The 23,589-nt window shown below is 48.6% G+C and overlaps 2 protein-coding genes across 21 annotated transcripts in view; one reads left to right on the forward strand and one right to left on the reverse strand.

Annotated features, from left to right (window-relative positions):
- The window catches only part of Gon4l (gon-4 like), a 51,229-nt gene extending 47,450 nt beyond the window's left edge, over positions 1–3,779 (reverse strand). For 4 of the 18 annotated variants that reach the window (XM_075978517.1, XM_075978518.1, XM_075978525.1 and 1 more), the window contains exon 1: positions 146–321. Coding sequence is in view for 1 of the 18 variants with exons in the window: in XM_075978512.1 (XP_075834627.1) it covers positions 146–326 (181 nt within the window). In the remaining 17 variants the exon portion in view is untranslated. Of the gene's footprint in view, positions 1–145; positions 327–426; positions 534–792; positions 944–3,723 lie in introns of those variants that run through there. The other 14 variants (XM_075978519.1, XM_075978529.1, XM_075978528.1 and 11 more) reach the window with 10 other exon arrangements.
- On the forward strand, positions 988–22,881 carry Syt11 (synaptotagmin 11). 3 transcript variants are annotated; one of them, XM_075978537.1, is made up of 5 exons: positions 988–1,096; positions 2,419–2,965; positions 8,076–8,902; positions 19,381–19,504; positions 20,074–22,881. In XM_075978537.1, exons 2-5 carry the CDS (start codon positions 2,932–2,934, stop codon positions 20,382–20,384), a joined length of 1,296 nt encoding a protein of 431 aa, XP_075834652.1. In that variant the 5' UTR covers positions 988–1,096; positions 2,419–2,931; the 3' UTR covers positions 20,385–22,881. The 3 variants fall into 3 exon arrangements, with proteins under 3 accessions (XP_075834652.1, XP_075834650.1, XP_075834653.1); XM_075978535.1 differs by having other exon boundaries at positions 1,001–1,167; XM_075978538.1 differs by lacking the exon at positions 988–1,096 and having other exon boundaries at positions 2,681–2,965; positions 19,381–19,501.
- Positions 22,882–23,589: the final 708 nt, after the last annotated feature.

Here is a 23,589-nt window from a genome sequence, read left to right on the forward strand (position 1 = left end):
CCAAGACCTTGAACTTGTGACCCTGCTGACAACACTGACAACAGTCGAGTGTGCATCCAGAGCTTTCTGCAGGCCAGGCTAGAACTCTACCACCTGAGTACACGCCCAGCCTCTGGTTGCACCCTTCTACGCAGAGAACACTCACTTTCATAAGTAGGTCCAAGAACAGAATAAGCGTCACTGGCAACCTTCAAGCCTGAAAGACCACTCAACAGTCTGGCACGCTTACAACCAATGTTCGCGCTGACTCCGAGTTTGATCTGAAAAGCTAACCTTAAGCCTCCGCAGTTCACCTTCTCTAGGGCATTAAAGGAGGCCCTCACCATAAAAGCCCTGGTTCTTATCTCGGTAAACCTCAAGTAAGACAAGATTCTTTGATCCTGTCACGGAGGGCGGTAAACGAGTAAGGAGAGGAGTGGGAATCACCTAGGCGATTCCTTTACTTCACAGATGACTGCGTGAGCTTCAGGGGAGGGAGAGCAGAAAGGAAGCGGGGAGAAGGGAGCAGCCGGGCGCTGTTGCGCTGTTCGGTCAGAACTGTGTGGGGATAGAGCCAAGCAAGCGCTTCAAACAAAGGCAGCTCCAAGAGTCCGCTCCTTGGAGGCCAGGAGGAAAACCAACAGGTTGAAGAAGGAACGCTAATCCGGGAGCCGCCCCCCAGGGGGGTGGGAACCGTCCAGGAGAAACATTACAGAGGGAGTCCTAGCTGCGGTCTCCTCGGCGCTCAGCACTAGCCCGACTCCGCACCACCGCTCACACCGCTGCTATCCAATTCCCTGCAGCGCCGCGCACCTCAACCCGGGCAGCCGCCCCGGAGTCTCACGTCAACCTGCCTCTTCCCGCCCCACCACACACTACCCAGTACCCTCAGACGCCGGCCCGATCCCGCGGAAACTCCGCTTCTGCACCAGCGGAAGTAAGGCAACGGCGCTGCCTTACGTGCGCGCCCCCGAGGCGCGGAAACTGGGCGTCAAGGAGCATGCGCACAATTATAGGCGCCATCTTGTTTTAGGGCCTCATGAAGCCGCAGGGCTAAGACGTCAGTTGAGGGAAAAAGTAACAGAACTCATGATAGATGAATGTGAAATAGACAATGGTAAGTAGGCAGGCAGGCACGCACACACGCACGCAGGTAACGGGCAGGCCGGCTGGCAGGCAGCCAGGCAGGTACGTAGGTAGGAAGGAAGGAGGAGGGAGGGAGGGAGGGAGGGAGGGAGGGAGGGAGGGAGGGAGGGAGGGAAGGGGGAGGGAGGGAGGGAGGGAGGGAGGGAGGGAGGAAGGAAGGAAGGAAGGAAGGAAGGGAGGGAGGGAGGGAGGGAGGGAGGGAGGGAGGAAGGAAGGAAGGAAGGGAGGAAGGAAGGAAGGAAGGGAGGGAAGGTAGGAAGGAAATAAAAGATGTAGTTTGGTAGAGTGCTCGCCTTGCCTGCTGGAAGCTATTGAGTTTGAATACCAACGCTATATAAGCCCAGTTTGGTGGTGCACACCTGTAATGGCAACACTCGGAACGTGGAGGCAGGAAGATCAAGAGTTCAAAGCTATTCTCAGCACAAACTTTTCTGTCTTGTCTAAATAAAAGCATGAAAGGCACTTCCCTGCCGGGCTTAGTGGTGCACAATTATAGGCGCTATCTTGTTTTAGGTGCACACCCGTGCACCTAAAATAAAGTAAATAGGCCGGGCGGTGGTGGCGCACACCTTTAATCCCAGCACTCGGGAGGCAGAGGCAGGCTGATCTCTGTGAGTTCGAGACCAGCCTGGTCTACAGAGCTAGTCCCAGGACAGGCTCCAAAGTTACAGAGAAACCCTGTCTCGAAAAACAAAAATAAATAAATAAATAAATAAATAAATAAATAAATAAACAATAAGAAATATTTTTTAGCCGGGCGGTGGTGGCGCACGCCTTTAATCCCAGCACTCGGGAGGCAGAGGCAGGCGGATCTCTGTGAGTTCGAGACCAGCCTGGTCTACAAGAGCTAGTTCCAGGACAGGCTCCAAAACCACAGAGAAACCCTGTCTCGAAAAACCAAAAAAAAAAAATATTTTTTAAAAATGTTCTCACGTTATCTTAGGTGATTTGATCTCCCAGTCCATTTTAGATCTTTTGTTATTGTTTTACTTTTTTGACACAGGGTCTTCCGATACCCCCCACACTCACCCCCAATTATCACGAAACTCATGATCATGATCGTCCTGCCCCTGGACAGGTTTGATTTTTAATCGATTTCTCAAGTTTAAGTTTCCGTAATTGCATTCACTGTCCCATGAATGCACTAAGACAGAGGCAGTCAATGCTGAAACAGCATGTAATTTGCTTTTCACAACTTCTGAAACCCAGAAGGTTCAGCTTCCTCCTGTATAAACCCAAGAACTAGAAGCACAGCTTCAGAAGACGCTAACACGACTATCTTCCTCTCTTCAGTGCGTGGAGACCTAGCCGAGGCTGTCCTTGACTCTCTAGCCTCGCCCACTCGAGTGCCACAGTACAGGAATCTGCTACTGAACTAGCACAACACCTACACTTCCTACTGGGCTTTGAAATTCTTCCCCAGCGCCCACAGGCTGTGTGAATGGGCGGAGCCTCGATCTCGGGAAAACTCGGCAGTGGGAGGGGTCTCCTCTCGAAGAGTCTCCTCCGGAACCTTTCGGGCAGAGGCGGAGTCTTCTGCCGAGGGCCCTTCGGAGAGAGGCGGAGCCTATCTCGCATCAGGACCAGTCTGGCTGCACCTGCATCCTTAGCTCAGAGCATCCCTGGAGCATCTAAGAGGAAAGCGCAGCCAGCAACCGGGGATCGGACTGTCGCAGGGGCAGTCGGCCAGACACCTTCCCCTCCCCTGATCTCGAGGTCCACAGCCGCAGCCTCGGTACTGACCCAGATTCCCAAAGTTGTCTGACCTCTGCAAAAGTGTTGCTATCAACAGCCTCTGATCACAACATGGCTGAGATCACAAATATCCGCCCCAGCTTTGGTAAGTAGGGTCTGACAAACTAATTTCGAAGCCATCAGGCCGTCGTAAAGCCAGATAGCTGAGGAATGGGCGGGGAGTGACGTGCAGATGGGATCCTTTCATTGCCAGCCGCTAGAATTGGGCCTCAGCGCCTGAATTTCATCTGCGGGCTGCAGGGACTGGCAAGGCCAGAGTGCCACCGAGGGTAGGCGAGTCCAGGATGCTAAAACCTTGACTGTAAGCCCTCCACGGTGCACTGTCAGCACCGCCTGGGGTGAGAAAGGGCTGGCATGCGGAGGATGTGAACCCCTCCTTCTGGAGGAAGAGAGGTGGGGTGGTAGGCCGAGCCCTCCCCCTGGGGGCACGCAGGGCGGTGCCCCTTCCTCCCCCTCCTACTTCTGAGGGCTGCAGGAGAGGGAAGTGGCAAGGGGGATGGGGCGTCAAGATGGCAGCACGGAGACTATGGGCTGTGTGGCTGGCAGCCAAGGGAGGCGGAGGCCTCCGGGGAAAGCAGGGTGCGGGGGTGGAGAGTAGAAAGGAAGCCACTCCTTAAGCTGGTCAGAGGGTTGCTAGGGCTGGGGTAAAATGCTAGCCCTGTAAGCTTCGTTCTGCACCGTAATGGTGAGGTCCTTCCCGGTGTTGCCAAATGGCGCTTGGCGCCGCCGGGTGGAGAGATGACGTGATGTCTATTTCTGAGCCTCCTGGCAGTGCCTAGGCGCTTCTTCCTGGGCCTTTGTTCCCTGTTTCCCTGATCTGGCTTTTCAAAAAGCGGGACTCACCCGTGCTGGTGCTGGCGGGGGCGGCACTCCTGGTTGGGGGGAGGGGCGAGAGAGGCCCAGCCTGGGGGAGGCCGCTTTGTGTACCACAGAAAGCATTACGTCATCTCTCCGAGCGCTAGTCCGCGACCTAGCCCTCTGGGCTCCAACAACAGTTTTGTACTCTCCCTAGGGCAGAAAGTGCAGTGGAAAAGAGGAGGGAAAGAAGGCAAGAGAGCCTTGGCCAAGTTGTTTCCTTTTGGGCAACTTCTCCAGAATGATTGAGGAGAGCGAACTTCTCATGCCGTGCCCTGACCACATGAATAAGTAAAATAAAAGTGCCCTGTGATTGCAGTTATCAAGTGAGAATAGCTCCAAGTCTAGAACCTTCGCATTCCTTAAGAGAGTATATTTCTCCCACCCCTACTCCCAATCAAGAGAGAGTATATCCCTCAGACAATCCGGGGGTGGGCATTAAGTTCCAGAATTTAGGGTGGAGACACAAGCCAGCTTTAATAAAAAGAAAGAAATGGCTTTTCTCGCAAATAAGAGTTTTAAGGACTAGAACAGAACCCAATGTTCTGTATTCTCTCAACATAGTGAGACATCAAATCAGAGAAAGCATCCACACAAGGGATCTCCACACCCTCAGTGCTTGGTCCCGTTTGACCCCAAGGCTGGACTGCAGTTCTGCTTTGCCCTCTGTCTGCTTCCTGGGTCCTGAGTTTCCCAAACTGAAACCTGTTTTGTGATCACATGAGAATCCCAGGATTTTCTTCTACTCTTTTTCTTCTCACACCCTCTTTCCAGCAGAGTCCTTTCTCTAAGTTCAACTCCAGAGTCCTCTGAAAGGAGATGAAACAGAGCCCAGCCCTGTGCTTTTTTATATACTGTATTTTCCTTAGTCTTGGTGTATCTTCCAGAGTAGGTATCATTATGTGCACTCACCAGACCAGGAGAATGAAGCTTAGAATAAAGTCCAAATGAACGAAGGAGTCAGGGTTTGAAGCAGTGTCTGGCTGCTGCTATAGTTCGTCCTGATTCTGCTGTATGACACGGGTCTTAGTGACAGTGAAAGGCTATGCTTGGGGAGAGAAGTGTCAGTGATCAGGTCTGAGACTGAAGGAGTAGCCCACAGGATGAATGGGTGCTCGGAACTGAATCGGGTCCTCTGGAATAGGACCCGTGCTATTAGCTGCTGAGTCATCTGCAGCCCCCACCTATGTTACTGAACATGAAAACTCTTTGTTTCTTATTGGTCCCCAACTTTCACTGAGCCATGAAATGTTCAGTCAGAAAAAAATTTCAGAGACAAGACATAATGACCTACTGGGGAGGCAGAGACAGGCAGATCCTTCTGAATTCAAGGCTAACCTGGTCTACACAGCAACTTCTAGGGCAGTCAGAGAACAGGGTGAGACCCTGTTTTCAGAAAAAGAAAAGAAAGAAAGGGAGCTGGAGAGATGGCTCAGCAGTTAGGAGCAATGGCTGTTCTTTCAGAAGACCCTCATTCAACTCCCAGCACCCACAAGGCAGCTCACAATGCCAGTTCCACGGGATTTGGCTTTTCTGTGGTTACCTGGGTATTTTTAAATTTCTCTGCCTTTTTTCCTCATTCATGTGGGCTTGGGCTTAAATTGGTTTTTATTTCATCTATTTTATTTATTTGTTTGTTTATCCATTTATTTATTTATTTATTTGTGTTGAGGCAGGGTGTCTCTTTAGCTTTGTCCCGGAACTAGCTCCTGTTGACCAGGCTGGCCTTGAGATCTGCCTGCCACTTCCTCCCAAGTACTGGGATTAAAGGTGTGCGCCACCACCACCTGGCTTAAATTGGTTTTTAAAAAGTAGTTGGAAGTCTCTTTTGTGGGAGGGGGTTGCAGGATTGTGATCAGTTCTTTCTGTGAAGCTCTGGCTGTCCTAACTCACTGTGTAGACCCAGCTAGCTTCAAACTCACACACATCCTTTGGCGTCTGCCTCCCAGTGTCTGGGATTAAAGTCATGCACCATCATGCCTGCACTGTGTGCTCTTCCACAGGCGCAGGGTGTGGGAGAACAGACAGTGGTAAGGTCCATGAAGACAGACTGGGCTATTAAGAGTATAGAGGGTGGGAAAGGTTGCGGTTTTTTATTTATTTAAGTTTTTTCATGTTTGTTTTATGCTTGTTTTGTTTTTTATTTATTTATTTTTATTTTTTTCTGAAGCTGAGGACCAAACCCAGGGCTCTACCACTGAGCTAAATCTCCAACCCCTTGTTTTGTTTTTTAGGTTTTGTTTGTTTGTTTGTTTGTTTGTTTTCTCTACGTAGCTCTAAGCGTCCTGGGACTCTCTTTGGAGAAGGCTAGCCTAAAACTCACAAAGATTCCCCTCCTCTGCCTCCCAGTTAATCTGCTGTGATTAAAGGCTAGGAAGGCTAGGAACTCACCCCATAGACCAGGCTGGCCTTGAACTCACAGACTTCTACCTGCCTCTGCTCCCAGACTTCTGGGATTAAGGCACACACCACCACAGTCTGACGCAAGGTTGTCAGTGCTAGGGAAACACTTCCCTGTGGACTGGCTCAAGTTCTGGGTGCTCTGGATTGGCTACATGGCAAGAAAGATTTTAAGAGAAAATTATATTTGAGCTGGATGTGGTATCAAATTCCTTTATTCCTTTAATTCCAGCTCTCAGGAGTGGCAGCCATATTTCTGAGTTCAGGGGCAGCCAGGAGTACAAAGCAAATGCTGGGATGGTCAGGACTACACAGTGAGAGCCTATCTCCGAAGAAGAAGAGGAAGGAAGGAAGGAAGGAAGGAAGAAAGGAAGGAAGGAAGGAAGGAAGGAAGGAAGGAAGGAAGGAGCAAGAAAGGAAGGAAGGAGGAAAGGGAAAGGAAAGAAAATGCATTTGACATTTTCTTCCTATTTGAAATGCTAAGTAAATAAATGAGACTCCGGCATATAACAGACACACATTTTAGGGACCTAGGACCAGAGACTTGATAACAACTTACGAAGTATATGGTCTGCAGACCTAGAGCTCTTTTCTTTCCCTCTTTCTTTCTTCTGTTTTCGACATTTATTTCTTCGTTCTGTTGGGTGGAACACACATGCTAAGTGTATACAGGTCAGAGGGCTTGCAGGAGGAGGCAGCTGTTTTCCACCGTGTGATTTCTGGGGATGAGTTCAGGCCACTGGACCTCTGGTGGCACCTTTACCTACTGAGCTATCCCACCAGCATTCTTTTTTAAGGTAGAGTTTTTGGTTTTTTTGTTTTGTTTTTGTTTTTTTCGAGACAGGGTTTCTCTGTAACTTTGGAGCCTGTCCTGGAACTAGCTCTTGTAGCCCAGGCTGGGCTCAAACTCACAGAGATCCACCTGCCTCTGCCTCCCGAGTGCTGGGATTAAAGGTGTGCACCACCACCGCCCCGCTAAGGTAGACTTTTGGGGTACTCTAGACTGAAGCTTGCTACATGAGACATTAGAGTCAGGCTAGCTCTCAACTTGCAATAGCCTCAGACTCCTGTTTGCTGGCATGAATCGCTCATCATGACTCAATACTCTTTTTTATTATTTTATTTATTCATGTATTTTATGTATATTGGTACTTTGACTGCGTGTATATCTGCACCTCAGAAGAAGGTATCAGACAGTTGTAAGCTGCCATGTGTGGGTGCTGGGAATTGAACTCAGGACCTTTGGAAGAGCAGTGAGTGTTCTTAACCACTGAGACATCTCTCCAACCCGGCTCAATCCTCTTTTAGCTTTGCACCCACTCTGACCACTCCTGCTCACCCTCCCAAGACCAACAAAACTCAGTACCATACCCTTTCCCACACAGCTCTCAATCAGTTAGCAAGACAGTGCTGTTGTTGACTGTATTGGGTGTACCCGATCAGTCTCCTAAAACCAAACACACAGCTCACGCCCTGGGTAACAAATTCCTACACAAAAGGCAACCTTCAAACACTCAGGGCACAGCTTTCTGGGAAGCACAAATAAAAGTGACCAATCAACTCTGCAAGTGCTATAAAGTTTTAATAAAAAAGAATAATCAGCCAGGCAGTGGTGGCGCACACCTTTAATCCCAGCACTCGGGAGGCAGAGGCAGGCGGATCTCTGTGAGATCGAGGCCAGCCTGGTCTACAAGAGCTAGTTCCAGGACAGCCAGGCTTACACAGAGAAACCCTGTCTCAAACAAGAGCAGCAACAGCAGCTAAGCAAATGTGTTCCCTGACTTTAGCAGGAAGGCAAGAACACGGATCACCTCCTGGGCAGTGAGTCGGAAAAGCTCCCACTGTGGAGACTGGATTGAGGGTAGTTCAGCCCCACAAGGGGCACTCTCTTGACAGAAGCAGAAGTCTTATTCTGACACACCTCTACTCTCTTCCTTCAGATGTGTCACCAGTGGCGGCTGGCCTCATTGGGGCCTCTGTGCTGGTGGTGTGTGTTTCCGTGACTGTCTTTGTGTGGACATGCTGCCACCAGCAGGTGGAGAAGAAGCACAAGACCCCGCCATACAAATTTATTCACATGCTGAAAGGCATTAGCATCTACCCAGAGACCCTCAGCAACAAGAAGAAAATCATCAAAGTTCGGAGAGACAAAGATGATCCCCGGAGGGAGAGTGGACGAGGGAACCTGTTAGTAAATGCGGCAGAGTCTGGCCTACTGGGCCAAGAAAAGGACCCCAGAGGGCCTAGCTCTGCATCTTGTATAGACCAGTTACCCATCAAAGTAGACTGCGGGGAAGAACTGAGGAGCCCCATGACAAGCCTGACCCCTGGTGAGAGCAAAGTTACCTCCCCGTCATCACCAGAGGAAGACGTGATGCTGGGATCCCTTACCTTCTCGGTGGACTATAACTTTCCCAAAAAAGCTCTGGTGGTCACAATCCAAGAGGCCCATGGGCTGCCAGTGATGGATGACCAGACCCAGGGCTCTGACCCCTACATCAAGATGACCATCCTTCCTGACAAGCGGCATCGAGTGAAGACCCGTGTGCTTCGCAAGACTCTGGACCCTGTATTTGATGAGACCTTCACCTTCTACGGCATCCCATATAGCCAGCTACAGGATCTGGTGCTACACTTTCTCGTGCTCAGCTTTGATCGCTTCTCTCGGGATGATGTCATTGGGGAGGTCATGGTACCACTGGCGGGTGTGGACCCCAGCACAGGCAAGGTTCAGCTGGTCAGAGACATCATCAAGAGGAACATCCAGGTGAGGAGGAAGAGTGTGCTGGGGAGGGATGGCCTCAGTGGAGAGGTGGGAGGGTCAAGGGAGCACTCATAGCAAAGACAGGTGACAGAGAAGTTACTGAGATCTGAGCTCTCAGACGTAAGCAGCAAAGGAAAAGAGGAGACCTAAGAGATGTGTTCCTCTCACAGTCAAATCCTGGAAGACAAAAAGGCAAGTTGCTTCTAAAATTTCACTTACTGGTTGGTATCTTGATGCTGCATTCAGCTTGCTCTGGCTGGTCCTCCAGCCCTAGCCCCTGCACCATGTATCCAGTGCTCTAAAATCTGTGAGCTTCCTTGAGGGAGCATGCACTCCTACTCCAGGAAATCTGTAAACCTCAGCTTCCTTTCCTAGGTGGGTGTAAGTATTTTCATAAATGTATCTTTTTTTCCTTGAGAAGAGGTCTCTATATATCCCTGGCTGTCTTAAAACCCACTAATAAACTGACCTTAACCTCACAGAGATCTGCCTGCCTCTGCCTCCCAAATACTGGGATTAAAGGCATGAACCACCAACTTTTGTCTTACTTTATTTTATTTATTTGTGGGGTTTTTTCTTTTTCTTTTTTCTTTTCTTTTCTTTTTTCTTTTCTTCTTTTTTGAGACAGGGTCTCACATAGACCATACTGGCCTTGAACTTGATGAGTGTTCAAGAATGCTCTTCAGCTCCTGATCTTCCTGCCTCTACCTCCCAAGTGCTGAGATTATAGGTGTGCACTACTATGTCCAACAATGTGCTATGTGTGTGTTTTATTTTGTTCTGTACATGTCTTTTATTGTATTTATTTATTATTTGTCTACGTCTGGGGGACACACGTGTGAGTACGTGTGTCACAGCAAGTGTGTGGAGCTCAGAAAACAACTTTCCGGAATCAATTCTTCCCTTCTAATCAACAGGCTTGGTGGCAAGCACACTGACCTGCTCAATCATCTCAGTGGTCCCTGAGTGTTTCTTTCAGAAATATTGTTATTATTGTTGTTGTTTTGTGTGTGTGTGCCTGAGGAGACCAGAAGTTGTTGAATTCCTTGGAGTTGGAGTTGTAGGCAGTTGTGGACTGCCTAATGTGGTTACGGTTCTCCGCAAGAACAACAGGAGCTCTTAACCACTGAGCCATCTCTCCAGCCCCTGTTTATGTCTTTTTTAATTTAATTTGTTTTATTTATTTTTGTGTGTATGGTCTTTCGAGACAGGGTTTCTCTGTGTACCTTTGGAGCCTGTCCCAGAACTTGCTCTGTACACCAGGTTGGCCTTGAACTCAGAGGTCCGCCTGTGTCTACCTCCCAAGTGCTACAATTAAAGGCGTGCATCACCACCACCCAGCGAATGTCTTTTTATAAGCCTGCTGTAAATGCAGTTTAATATACTACACAGTTTCCAGGCCCTAAAGTTTACCACAGAGACTTTTCCTTCCTTACTCCTTTCCCTTGTTTGCATTGGAGAAGGATAAGGCCCTCCACACTGCTTTTTTTCCCTCTGTCCCCACTCAGGAACATTGCTCTGGAATTAATTTCAGAAGTACAGAACGCATACCGCCATCCGTCCGCAGGTAGGAAGCAGAGCAGGACTGAGTGTGTGCACTGGGGTTCTGGAACTGGCTGCCTGGCCCCACATCTTCCCAGGGGTGTGATGTGTGACAGTGGCTCCTGACTCCTCTCAGTCTGTTCTCCTCAGCCGACAACCTTGCCTTCCTTGCTAGGTTATGATGCTGACACCAGGTAGCGTGCCCAGCGTATTAGTTCTCCCCTCTGAGACTGGATGGAGCTGGGGAGACAGAATCACAGGGCATATTGCTCAGTGAAAGTGGATTTGTCTAGTATGGAAGAGGCCCTGGCTTTATACTCCCCAGGCAAAGGAGAAAAAATGAAGGGGGGCTTTAATTTTTAATTTTTACGTAGAATCTGATGGAGCTGAATATGACCTTGAACTTGTTACTCCTCTTTCTCAAGTGCTGGGTTACCAGTGTGCACCACCACCCACCTTTCTGTAGTTCTAGGTTTGTGCATGCCAGGTGAGCACTCTACCCCCGAGCTGTGACTCCAGCACTGGTTTCTGTTGTTTTGTTTCATGACCCGGAGTCTTACTATTTACGCTCTATGTCCTGAATCTCACTATGTAGCCTGGGCCGCCTCTGAATTTACAATAATCCTCCCGCTTTTGCTGACCAAGTGCTAGGATCCTGTACCAGCCAATTTAACTTTTAGAACTGGGCATTATGGCAGAGGCCTGTAATCCCAGCTTTGGTAGGTGAGAGCAAGAGGTTTAGGAGTTCCAGCGTCAGCACAGGCCTCACGGAACCCTCTCTGGTGTGTGTGGGAGTCGGAGGGCTGAGGATGTGGCTGAGTTGGCAGAGCGCTTATCTATTGGGCACAAAACCTTTGGTTGAAACATGGAGGATTATACCTATAGTCCCAATGTTTAGGAGGTAGAAGCAGGAGGGTCAGGGGTTCAAAGTCAGCCTTCCTTACAAGTTCAAGAACAGCCTGAAATACATAATATCCTGTCTCAGAAAGAAAGGAGGAAGTAACAGGACCACCTGCTTTCCTCAGGTCTCTGCTCCTACTCCCATTCCCAGGGGCTCCAGTGTCCATCTCCACTCTGCCTTGTTCCCAGCGCTGCCCACCACTCTCCCAGTCCACTCATGTGCTCACAGTCCAGCACTGGGAGAGGGGCTGGCTCTGTGCCGAGTTCCAGCTGGGAAGAGACTGGCAAGAAAAGGAACTGATTCAGGCTGGAAACAAAACAGCCGCAAATCCAGGGCACTGGGCAGAGTGCACAGACAATGGCATTTGCTAAACTGCCAGAAGCTCTTGGGGAGAGCCAAGTTTCCCACTTTATCAACTCCTTTCATGAGGATGAAGCCAGGACTAGGATCCTGAGCAATACATCGCAATGGAGAGGTCCAGACAGGACCCCTGAGTTTTCCAGACTCCCACACTTCCTGAGCCTTTATCTCTGATCAACACCTGGGATTCTGTCTGATTTCACCCAACACTCCTTCAGTCATCCCCAAGATCCCCAGCAGAACAACCCCAAATGCCTACTCCTGATCTTCCTACGACAAAGCACCTGCCCTTCGTGTGTGTCCCTCGTAGGCTTCAGCAAGAATTACTAGACATTTCATTTTCTAGTTCATCTCTAAAAGGTACCGTTTATTGTTGAGGGGCTTAGGAATGCGTTGGGGATCTCACGCAGGGTCTGACACACACTGAACTACATCCCCAGCCCAGGGCATCCTCGTACAGCTCATAACCAAATCATCTTCCTTCCGAGATTGCTTGGTAGGAGGGCACAGACTGGCCTAGTCGGTGGGGCAGTTGGGCAGCAGCGCTGAGCCACACACAGGTTGGGGGCGTCTGTGGTAATACGGTTCTGGGTGGAATCTAGGTATGCACTCTTCTGAACTTACACTCCAGGCCCCAGGCTTGGTGGTGGTTCTTTTTTGTTTGGTTGGTTGTTGTTGCTTTGTTTTGTTTTGTTTTTCTGACAGGGTCTCACTATATAGCTCTGGCTAGCCTGAGCTATGTAGACCAGGTTGGCTTTGAATTCATAGAGGTCCAACTGCCTCTGTCTGCCAAGTGGTGGGATTAAAGGTATGTGCCACTATGCCTGGCCTATGGAATTAATTTTCTAAATTTTTAATGTATTTCTTTTATGTGCATTGGTATTTTGCCCGCATATATGTCTGTGTGAGGGTGTCAGGTCTTGATATTACAGACAGTCGTGAGCCGCCATGTGGATGGTGAACCCGGGTCCTCTGGAAGAGCAGTCAGTGCCCTTAGCGGCTGAGCCATCTCTCCAGCCCCAAGTTTATTTTCAATTTATGTGTATGGGTGTTTTGCCTATATGTATATTTATACTCATGGAGGCCAGAAAAGGGCACGAATTCCCTGGAACTGGATTTATACAGATCGTCTGAACTGCCATGCAGATTCTGGGAATCAAACCCAGGTTGTCTAGAGGAGTAGCCAAGTGTTCTTAAATGCTGAGCTGTCTCTCCAGCCCTTGAACATAATTTTTTTAAGGAACTGCTTTGTTTTCTTATATTTTACTTAGTAAACCTAAGAGAACTCCCTTTCTCATAAGCCTGGAACAGGAGAGAAGGGAGCAAATAGTGCAGTCTGGGAGCAAAAACTGCAGGCTGGGGGAGTGGGGAAAGAGGTGGCTGCAGAGTCCATGAGAGTCTTGAGAGTCTAATGGTCCTTGGATCATGTTCCTTACCTGGGTTAGTGTCATGGGAACGAGAGGGTCCTTAAAATCCCAAATTTACATAGGGCCTCCAAGGTCATCCAGTCTAGCTATTGGACTGAAGGGAGAAAGAAAAAGTGTGTCAATACTCCAGGAACACAAAGAGAGCTGCTTCCTGTGGAGAGGCAGAGGCGGTGGAATATTCAGGTTTTGTTTCTTGCATATTCAGGTTTTGTTTCTTGCATTTTCTCATGGTTGTGATTTAGAGTGGTATTGGCCCTGCAGACGTCTGGTCCTGCGAAAGGGTTATTGAGGGGGCACACACACACACACACACACCCCAGCACAGATGCAGGCCAAAAATTACTCTGAAAGTGGCGTTCGAGTGGTTACAGGGAAGTGGTGCTGTCCTCACCCAGGTCCTGTAGGATCTCGGTCCGGGTCCATTGCGCCACAGTGGAGGTTCTCTCTCAGACCCAGCTAAAACCTTTCCTCCACAGCTCCCCATTTGCTTGCTCCACAGCAGGGTCTTTACGTCCCGAGGTCTGGGACTGGGACACAGCCCGGCTCCCAGCCCTCAAAAGAGCCATTGATAAGGCCACTTGAATTGAGAATTGGACAGAAAGGAAAGAGGAGGGGTCGCGGGAGCAGAGTGGTGTTTAGGTTGTTGTGGCTGCAGGCTTGGGGAGCACAAAAGCTGCTGAATGGGGGTGGGCATTCTGCCAGAGGTGAGAGAGGAGGTCAGGAGGGAATGATTTAGGGGAGAAAACGAGTTGTCTGTTTTCCCAAAGAACTAGGGATGGGGCGCAGGGATTTTGATTTCGGGTGACTCTGCAAGAACAGATTATCTGGGGAACAGCTTTAAGAAAGAAACTCGCGGATTGCTTTCAGGGCTTTTGGGTTTGGCTTAAGAAAGGGTCTCCCCCAAGTTACCAGATCTAGGTTCAAATTTGCCATCTTCCCTCTTAAGGCTTTGTACTAGCTAGGTTACAGGCATGTGCTTGCTTCTAAGCCATAATCCTCTTTGTTTATTTTTTTTGATTTTTTGGTGTGTGTGTGTGTGTTAAATAGGAAAGTATCCGTTTACATTTTTAAAAATGTGTATGTATGAGTGTTTTGACTACATGTGTTTATGTGTGCCATGTGTGTATCTGGTGCCCTGGGAGGTGAAAGACAGCCTTGGATCCCCTAGAACTGGAGTTACAGAGGTTGTGAGCCAACATGGGGGCTGCTGGGGACCAAACCCAGGTATTCTATAAGAACAGCAAGTGTTTTATTCCACTGAGCTGTCTCTCCAGCCCAGTATTTGGAGTTTAGAGACAGTTTTTGGAGCTCTTGTAGACCAGGCTGGCCTCGAACTCACAGAGATCCGCCTGCCTCTACCTCCTGAGTACTGGGATTTAAGATGTGTGCTACTACCCTTTGGCAATGTTGTTTCTATTTATTTATGTATACCTCTGTGAGAATGCCAAGGAAACCAGAAGAGGGTGTCAGTTCCCCTGGAATCAGAGTTACCGGTGATCATGAGCCCCCTGACACGAGTCCTGGGCACCACACTCAGGTCTTCTGAAAGAACAGAGCATGTGCTTGTCCACTGCCCCATCTCTCCAGCCCGTCTGAGGGTATGAGCATGCAACGGATTGTCCTGCCTTATCCTAGATTCAGGGATGGCGGCAGGGAGTCACCATCGCCCCCACCTTGATTAGTTGGCTTTGAGACAGGATCTTGCTGTGTATCCATGCTGACCTCAAACTCCAGTCTTGCTGCTTTAGCTTCCCAAGTGCTAAAATGATGGGTACTCAGGGCCAAAGTCTTCATCCATACAGGATGAAGCACTGTCTAGTGAGCCGTGGACTCCATAGTATGACCAGGAACTCATTCTACTTTCATTTAATAGTGACTTATCTTTCTTTTGCGTGTGAACATTCGCCTACACTCTTGCACTGTATCATGCAGTGCTCTCGGGCGCTGGATGAAGACATCCGATCCCCTGGAACTGCAGTTATAGACATCCGCGAGCCTCTCCTCCTTCTTACCTAAATAAAAAGGAAGGGTTTTAACTTTAACATTAGTAAAACACTATACAGTAAGAACAGTTATCAAGCCGGGCAGTGGTGGCGCACGCCTTTAATCCCAGCACTTGGGAGGCAGAGGCAGGCAGATCTCTGTGAGTTCGAGACTAGCCTGGTCTACAAGAGCTAGTTCCAGGACAGGCTCCAAAACCACAGAGAAACCCTGTCTCGAAAAACCAAAAAAAAAAAAAAAAAAAAGAAAGAAAGAAAGAAAGAAAGAAGAACAGTTATCAAGTAAGAATTACATTTACAGGCTGGAGAGATGGCTCAGAGGTTAAGAGCACTGGCCGCTCTTCCAGAGGACCTGAGTTTGATTCCCAGTAACCGCATGGTGACTCACAACCATTTGTAGTGAGATCTGGTACCCTCTTCTGGCCTGCAAGGATGCATACAAGCAGAATATTATGTGCATAATAATAAAAAATTTTTTAAAGGTGTAGAAACATCTATATGATAAAACAAAAATAACTTTTAATTGTATCAATATACCAAAATCCATACAAATGTAAACTATTGAGGTTAATAGATGCCTTTTATCCTATATACCTATGTCCTTTATATCCTATATACCTATGTCCTTTTTATCCTCTATATACCTATGTCCCCATAAACAATGACAAACATTCATAATCAGCCAAATGACCAAAACCCACCTACCCCACCTCTTGGGAATGTAGGTGTCATGTTCTCTAGACTGCTTTCTGTTGTCTGGGGGCTATGTTATCTCCAGGGAGCCCCAAGGAAATTGAGATTAATGGTCAAATTCTTGGAAAAGAAAACTAGTTGTAACATTTGTTGTCCAGTCTCAGAGCTGTTCCCATGCAGAGGGATCAGCATATATGTCATCTGTGTTGTGGTTTTTCTTGGCTTATGTCTGTAGGCAGGATTTCCAGGAGGTCTCTTCCAATCAAGCCTGATCACCTTGAAAGAATCCACAGCTTTTCATTTCCTGTGCAAACAAAAGCATAGCCTCTCCCCCAACACAATACATTCTCTGAATTCCATTTTAAAGTGAAGGCAGCATCCCTAGAGTGTCCAGGCCGGTAATTCAGCAGTCCCTGTAACAATCCCACGTCTCCCAGCAGCTGTCATTCAAAAAAACTCAACACAACACCAAACAGGATGCCTGAGTGTTTCCCATCTTTACGTGTGCTTTTTTTGGTGTTATCTTACTCTTTAAAGACTTTATTATTTTTAAACTATTTTTCCTATGACTTTCTTTCCCTGCACATCGTTATGCACACTGTAACCTGTCCAGAGGCTTCTCTCATCTGGACCTGTCTTTACTCCTTGTCTCTAGCCTTGTCTGGCCGCGTGAGCCATACCTAAAGGCAAAGTGACTGCACTGGCGGATGGGTCTGCCCTGCTTGGGTCTGTTAGAGCTGAGCCTTAAGCCTGTTTAAATGTTTAACTGAGAGCTGCATTCAACCGCCGCAGCTCTTGGAAGCTGGTGCCTGCACTGTGGCAGGCATTTTTACATAACTTATTGTCTCTACTTAATGTGCTGGCTGGTCGTGCTCGCTGTACGTCAGAACCTCTTTTTCTCGGGAGGGGGAGGCAAGGAGTGGACACTTTTTGAGACGGGATTTCTCCGTGTAACAGGCTTAGTTGTCCTGAAACACGTCTTTACAAAATTAAACAAAGGCAGCTTAAACAAATGTAACACACCTTTACATAGTTAAAGTAATATTCCACAACAAGCCTCCTTTCGGGTACTGAAAATTGAACCCAGGTCCTCTGCTAAAGCAGCCAGTGCTCTTAACCCCCACGTTAACTCTCCAGCTCCTTGTCTAATGGTTTCTAATAAAAAACACACATACACACACACACACACACATACACACACACGTACACACACATACACACGTACACACACACACGTGTGTCTGGATGTTTTGCCTGTGTGTGCACCGTATGTATGCCTGGTGCCCGTGGAAGTCAGAAGTGAAAGATGATGTCAGGTTTCCTGGAACTGGGATTGTGGATGGCTGGAGCCACCATGTGAATGCCGGGACCTCTGAGCCGTCTCTCCAGCCCTCAATTCATTCTAATGAGTTGAAACTAATGAAGACACCTACAGCTGACTGTGTCCCAAGGTAGTTCCCAGAGGGGCTACTTTCTTTTTCTTTTCCAAAAGCTGAAAGCCACAGTTGGAAGCTGTAGCTTGCCAAGAATGCCGAGGCCCCAAATTAAACCCCCAGAACTACTTCTCCACTTAGAACAGTGGTTCTCAATCTGTGGTTCGTGACCCCTTTGGGGTTTAAATATCAGATATCCTCACATATTGGATATTTACATTATGATTCATAACAGCAAAATTATGAAGTAGCAATGAAATAATTTTATGGTTGAGGTCACCACAATATGCAGAACTGTATTAAAAGATTGCAGTATTAGGAAGGGCAAGAGCCACTGCTTTAGAACGAGGAACAGCAAGCTGGGCAGTGGTGGCCATGCCTTTAATCCAGTACTAAAGAGGCGGAGGCAGGCGGATCTCTGTGAGTTCAAGGCCAGCCTGTTCTACAGAATGAGTTCCAGAACAGCCAAGGCTACACAGAGAAATGCTGTCTTCCTGGAACTAGCTCTGTAGTGCTGGGAATAAAGGCTTGTGCCACCACCACCCGGCGAGAAACCCTGTCTTGAAAAGAAACAAACAAAACAAAAACTAAAAAGAAAGGAAAGAGAAAAAGGTGTGATGATGTTTCTTTCTGTGGTGAAGGAGCTTGCCTCCAAAGCAGGTGATCTGCGCTAATGCCGTGAAACTACATGGTAGAAGAAGACTCCTACAAACTGTCCTCTGACTTCTATATGACATGCAAATGTATGTGCGCACACACACACACACACACACACACACACGAGTAGACAAATGGAATTGAAAAAAAAGAAAAAGATAGTAAACTAGTTGGGCGGTAGTAGTGACACCTTTATTCCAGCACTCGGGAGACAGACAGGCGGATCTCTGTGAGTTTGAGGCCAGCCTGGTCTACAGAGTGAATTTCAGGACAGCCAGGGCTACACAGAGAAACCCTGTCTCAAAAACACAAAGTGGGGGGCGGGCTGGAGCAATGACTCAGAGGTTAAGAGCATTGCCTGCTCTTCCAGAGGTCCTGAGTTCAATTCCCAGCAACCACATGGTGGCTCACAACCATCTGTAAAGAGGTCTGGCGCCCTCTTCTGGCCTGCAGGCGTACATGGAAGGAATGCTGCATACATAATAAATAAATAAATCTTAAAAAAAAAAAAGAAAAGAGGGCTGGAGAGATGGCTCAGTGGTTAAGAGCATTGCCTTCTCTTCCAAAGGTCCTGAGTTCAATTCCCAGCAACCACATGTTGGCTCACAACCATCTGTAAAGAGGTCTGGCGCCCTCTTCTGGCCTTCAGGCATACACACAGAATATTGTATACATAAGAAAGAAAGAAAGAAAGAAAGAAAGAAAGAAAGAAAGAAAGAAAGAAAGAAAGAAAGAAAGAAAGAAAGAAAGAAAAGAGAGCAGGTGTGGCAGTATACTGTAAACCCAGCACTCTGAGCAGGGGCAGTAAACCCAAGCCTATGTATAATGAGTTTGAAGCAGTCTGGGAATGAGAGACACTGTGGGGGCAGAGAATAAACGAGAGTGAGTGAGTGTGTCCTAGGTGAAGCCCAATAGAGCGCCTGCCTGCCTTCCTTCCTTTCTCTATCAATACCGGCTTTCTCTGGGTAGCCCTGGATGCTCTGAGACTGGCTCTGTAGACCGGGCTGACCTTGAACTCAGAGACTCACCTAACTCTGCTGGGATTAAGGCATTGTGACACTACCGCTTGGTCAACACAATTTTTTCCTTTTCTTTTTTTCTTTCTCTTATTTTCTTTTGCCTTGAGACAGGATTTCACTATGCAGCCCTGGCTTGGCAAGGCCGGCCTCAAACTCCTGCATCTGCTTCTGCACTGCTGAGACTAAAGGCCCAGCTAGGGGTAGAATCCCAGCCTAGCATGCAGTTCCCAAGACCACCAACAGAAAGAAAGAAGGCACACAGTCACATGTGTATCAGCCAGTGTAGCTTTGAGAACTCGGGCTGACTTCCCATGCTTCTGTACCTGACCTGAATACACACCCTTCCGTGCCGCTCAGCACGCCCTCCTGCAGGCTCTTCCTTCTCCCCTGCAGATCTGTGTAGCCCCTGCTCCCCTCCAGGCTTCTCACCTGAGGTCTCTCCCTTGCAGAAATGCATTAGCAGAGGGGAACTCCAGGTGTCTCTGTCGTACCAGCCCGTGGCACAGAGGATGACAGTGGTGGTCCTCAAAGCCAGACACTTGCCGAAGATGGACATCACCGGTCTCTCAGGTAGCAGCTATTTACTTCAACCCTACCCCACCCGACCGTGGCCCTGGCGTACTCCAGCATGTCCAGACCCACCCAGTCTTCTGTCTACTTTCCCTCCCCATGACTAGGCCAATAGATTTCCCCAGCCACTGTGGTGCTGGGGGTGAGCCAACAAGGGTATTCTAAATCCCATGCAAGTCTTACACCAGGTGAGACTTGTGAGAAAGACTGCCAATATCTGTCCCCATCCCCTTGATTTCTTCAGACCTGTACATGGTCTACTCCACACCTGCTTGGTTTCCCCAGCCCTGACCGAAGCAGCTAGACTCAGGTATACGCATGTCAGGTGCAGCCACTGATGCCCTGATGGTCAGCAAAGATACGGACGACAGAGTGTCCTCCTCTAAACTCGTGGGTCCTCATGTTAGGGTGATCCCCAGCCATGCAAGTATTCCATGGCTGCTTCATAACTGTGGCTTTGCTGCTGTTATGAATCATTATGTAAATACTGATGGGACCCCGGAAGGGTCGACATGCAGCAGAGGACTGTGTCATAGGCCTGTCTCTCTTTTTCTTCTCTTTGGCGGCCCCAGATCCTTATGTCAAGGTGAACGTCTACTACGGCAGAAAGCGCATTGCCAAGAAGAAAACGCATGTCAAGAAGTGCACTTTGAACCCGGTCTTCAATGAGTCCTTCATCTATGACATCCCCACTGACCTCCTGCCTGAGATCAGCATTGAGTTCCTTGTCATTGACTTCGATCGCACTACTAAGAACGAGGTGGTGGGGAGGCTGATCCTGGGGGCACACAGTGTCACAGCCAGTGGTGCGGAACACTGGAGAGAGGTCTGTGAGAGTCCCCGCAAGCCCATAGCCAAGTGGCATAGTCTGAGCGAGTACTAGTTCCTTCTCGCCTCCGACCCTGGGGCCAGGCTGGGGAGGCACACGGCGGGGAGAGATGACAGAGAAGCTGACTCAAAACCTCATTTTAGTCGTAGAAGAAAATTTCTTACAAGACAAACCACACAAAGAGCATCTTACTGCACACCATTGCAGGTCGGTTCTTAGCGTGAGAAGTCTTTTCTTCTTTGCAAGGCACTAGACGATCTTTTGTTTTTAAAATGGGGGGGGAGAGAAGGAAAGACCCCACAGTCTATATATAACAATGTAACCTTATACTTGCATGTCTAATACAAACAAGAAATTAGCCTAACCGATATCAAGTTGCAGATTTTAATCCATGAAAATTGTGTTTTGTGCCGAACTGTATTTGCTGATCTCCTGAAATTGGCCTCCTTTTATCAGGCTTCTCTGGGTTATTCCCGTTTCCCATCATAGCAGAAGAAAAGTCTACTCTTGTAAAACCCCATGTTCCCGTCATTCCATCCTTTCTTCTATCACCTCTCAGGTCTCCACTCTATGGCCGAGTTTCAAGTCCAGAGTCTGGAGTAAGCAGAGGAACAAGTGGGGTTTGCAGGAGAAAGAGTGATTGAGAATGGGGTGTCTGCTGTTAGCCACTTACCATAAAGGAGTAACAGGCAGTCCGTGACTAGTGACAGGCAGCGTGGCGGGCTTGGGAGGCGGAACCGGACTTAGGACTTGCCGATTTCTCTGGAAGCTTTGGAGACTTCAGCTTCAGCCCAAGGGAAGTACCATTGAATACCAGCTGATCCTGAGTGCTACTTGCAGGTCAGGGGACAGGGGAAGGAGATAAAATATCCCTGCAGAAGCTCTGGCATCCCCTCATGCTGTAGATGCTGATGGAAGTTGCTTTCTGTTTGATAAGGAAGCAGGCCTCAGGACTTTCTCTCTGAGGTTTACAGAAATGGTTCTTAAGAAAGCTGAGTGGGGCTGAATAGTGAGCTAATGTAGATGCCTTCAAGGCCCCCACTCTCCTCAGCACAAGCACAGGGCTGGAGAGTCACACCCCACGGTGAAGTCCATCGCCTTTCTGCCCCTGGGCAGGACAGTGCAGAGCCTGGGCATCTGGAGCTCAGATCCAAGTCTCTGTGTGGGACTCAGGAGTGAAATAAGACACAGCTTGATCTGTAACTGAAGTGCCCACTTCCCTATAGGACCACTCTCCAGCTTGCTTCTGAGAACAGGTGGACGGACCAGCTTGGTTTCCATGGCGAGGGTGGTGACGCTGCCTTTGGTGTTCCCTTAGTGCTTGTAGATTTGAATCCACTCTGCCCTCCCCACTCACCCTTCCATTTTCTGTTTTGTTTGTCTGCTTTGCTTTTCCCCTGCGGGATTCTTGGCAATGCAGAGCGGCCCTGTGTAGGCAGGGAGACCCACTTTGCCCTTGCCCTTCTCCGCCATTGTGATCTGACTTAGTGTCTGGCCATCAGCTGGGATCACACCACTACAGTCTCCGCCCTTTAACCCATGGAATGTAAATACTGTATCATACGTAGGAGACAATACTTTTTGTTTTCTAAAAAGGCATTTTGACATAGTTTAACGAAAACCTGGCGGGAGCATTCTAAGCCCCATTAGGGAAAAAAGTCGAAATGGTTCCTCTTCGTCGCCTTAATGTGTAAAGATCAGAAGTCGCTCAGCAGCTTTAGTTCCTTCCCTGAAGCAATGCTAAGTGACAGGTGGAGTCGTCTCCGACCTGCTGTGTGTGCCTCTGTAGCTCCTCCTGAGAAGTCGGGGAACAGCCTCACCCCTCCTCCCTTCCCCACTTCCCTGCAGCTCAATCCCTTCCCCAGGCTCGGGGCTGCCTCCGCGCAGGATCCCTCCTCCTACCTCAGGCCTGATCCAGCGTGTCCGAAAGCTTCTTAGTTGACTTGGGTTTCTTCACAGAGCTCGCTGACGTGGGCGGAGGCAGACTGCCCCTTCCGCTCAGTTGAGAGACAGACAAGAGAGTCACATCTTAGCTGTTTTGCACAAGGCACTTGTGGTTAGGAATAGGTTAGGGAAGGTCACTCCCAATTCCCAGCAGCCAGTCGATGTAGATTTCTCGACTCTTTGGTACTATGAGAATTATTCCCAACATCAAAAGTTCCCTTGTGAGTTCTTCCTTCTTTGCGTTCTCAGCAGCGCACAGCTGCGATCTGCAGTGCTGTGCTAGAGAGAACTGCTGTGTGGGACCAGGGTGACCTACCCAGGAGAGGGATATGGAAGACTTTCAGTACTGGTCATGACAGTGACATTACCCTCACCACCACAATCCCTCTCCAAACAGGTTGTCTTTCTTTACCTTGTGTCTTCTCTTGTAAAAATAAAACTCTAAATAAAAGTGTCAAATTAAAAAGAAAAAAAAACCCAGAACAAGCTAACATGAACTGTGTGAACTGCATAACGCCGTGACGCTAACCTGCAGTCTGTAACGCTGTCGTCTCTGTTGACTTGTTGATGCGCCACACGTGCAGAATAAAGACTGATTCACAGTAAACAGTGCTGAGCCTGCTTTTCTTAAGCTGGGGGACTGGAATTGATGACAGCACTCGGGCACCCGAAGGATGCCCTGGGCCAGCGATTCTCGCGTGACTGAGAAACCATTCCGCCACTCTAGCTACACAGGCCTGTAAAACAGGTGTGACTTGTAAAGCCACAGCCACCAGGAGAGAGAGCAAATTTTTTTTTTGCTTGTTTTAGATTTATTTATTTTACGTGTGGGTGTGTTTGCCCACATGCATGTATGTGCGCTGTCTGTGCAGTATATGCTGGGAAGGTGTCAGTTCCTCCTAGAACTGGAGTTACAGGTGGGTGGTAAACTACCAAATGGGTGCTGGGAACCAAACCTAGTCCTCTGCAAGAGAAACGAGCACGCTTAACTTCTGAGCCATCTCTCCAGCCCCTGAGATGCTAAGTTTTAGTACTGATAACTAATCTGCCCCTTTAATGGAAGATATTTATTCCAAAATGAACCACTTCAGTGTCTTACTGAGCCTTGCCATAGCTCAGCAGAACCTGGCCTCTCTTCTGAATTAATTTCAGGAAACTGTACCTTTGCTTTTTCGTCTGTCTTTTTCCAGAGCTGGTGCCTGCCTTCCCTCGGGGCTTTCTCATTCCCTGAATTCCACTTCTCTTTGCCTCACTTGGCTGCTTACAAAAGGCATGGTCAAAGCCGGGCGATGGTGGCGCACACCTTTAATCCCAG

This window comes from Microtus pennsylvanicus, chromosome 7 (assembly GCF_037038515.1).
Source record: "Microtus pennsylvanicus isolate mMicPen1 chromosome 7, mMicPen1.hap1, whole genome shotgun sequence".
NCBI lineage: Eukaryota > Metazoa > Chordata > Mammalia > Rodentia > Cricetidae > Microtus > Microtus pennsylvanicus.

Coding starts and splice junctions, on each gene's coding strand:
- Syt11 (XM_075978537.1), top strand. CDS start 2,932: ATGGCTGAGATCACAAATATCCGCCCCAGCTTTG. Junction 2,966..8,075: donor AAATATCCGCCCCAGCTTTG/GTAAGTAGGGTC, acceptor CTCTTCCTTCAG/ATGTGTCACCAGTGGCGGCT. Junction 19,505..20,073: donor CATCACCGGTCTCTCAGGTA/GCAGCTATTTAC, acceptor TGGCGGCCCCAG/ATCCTTATGTCAAGGTGAAC.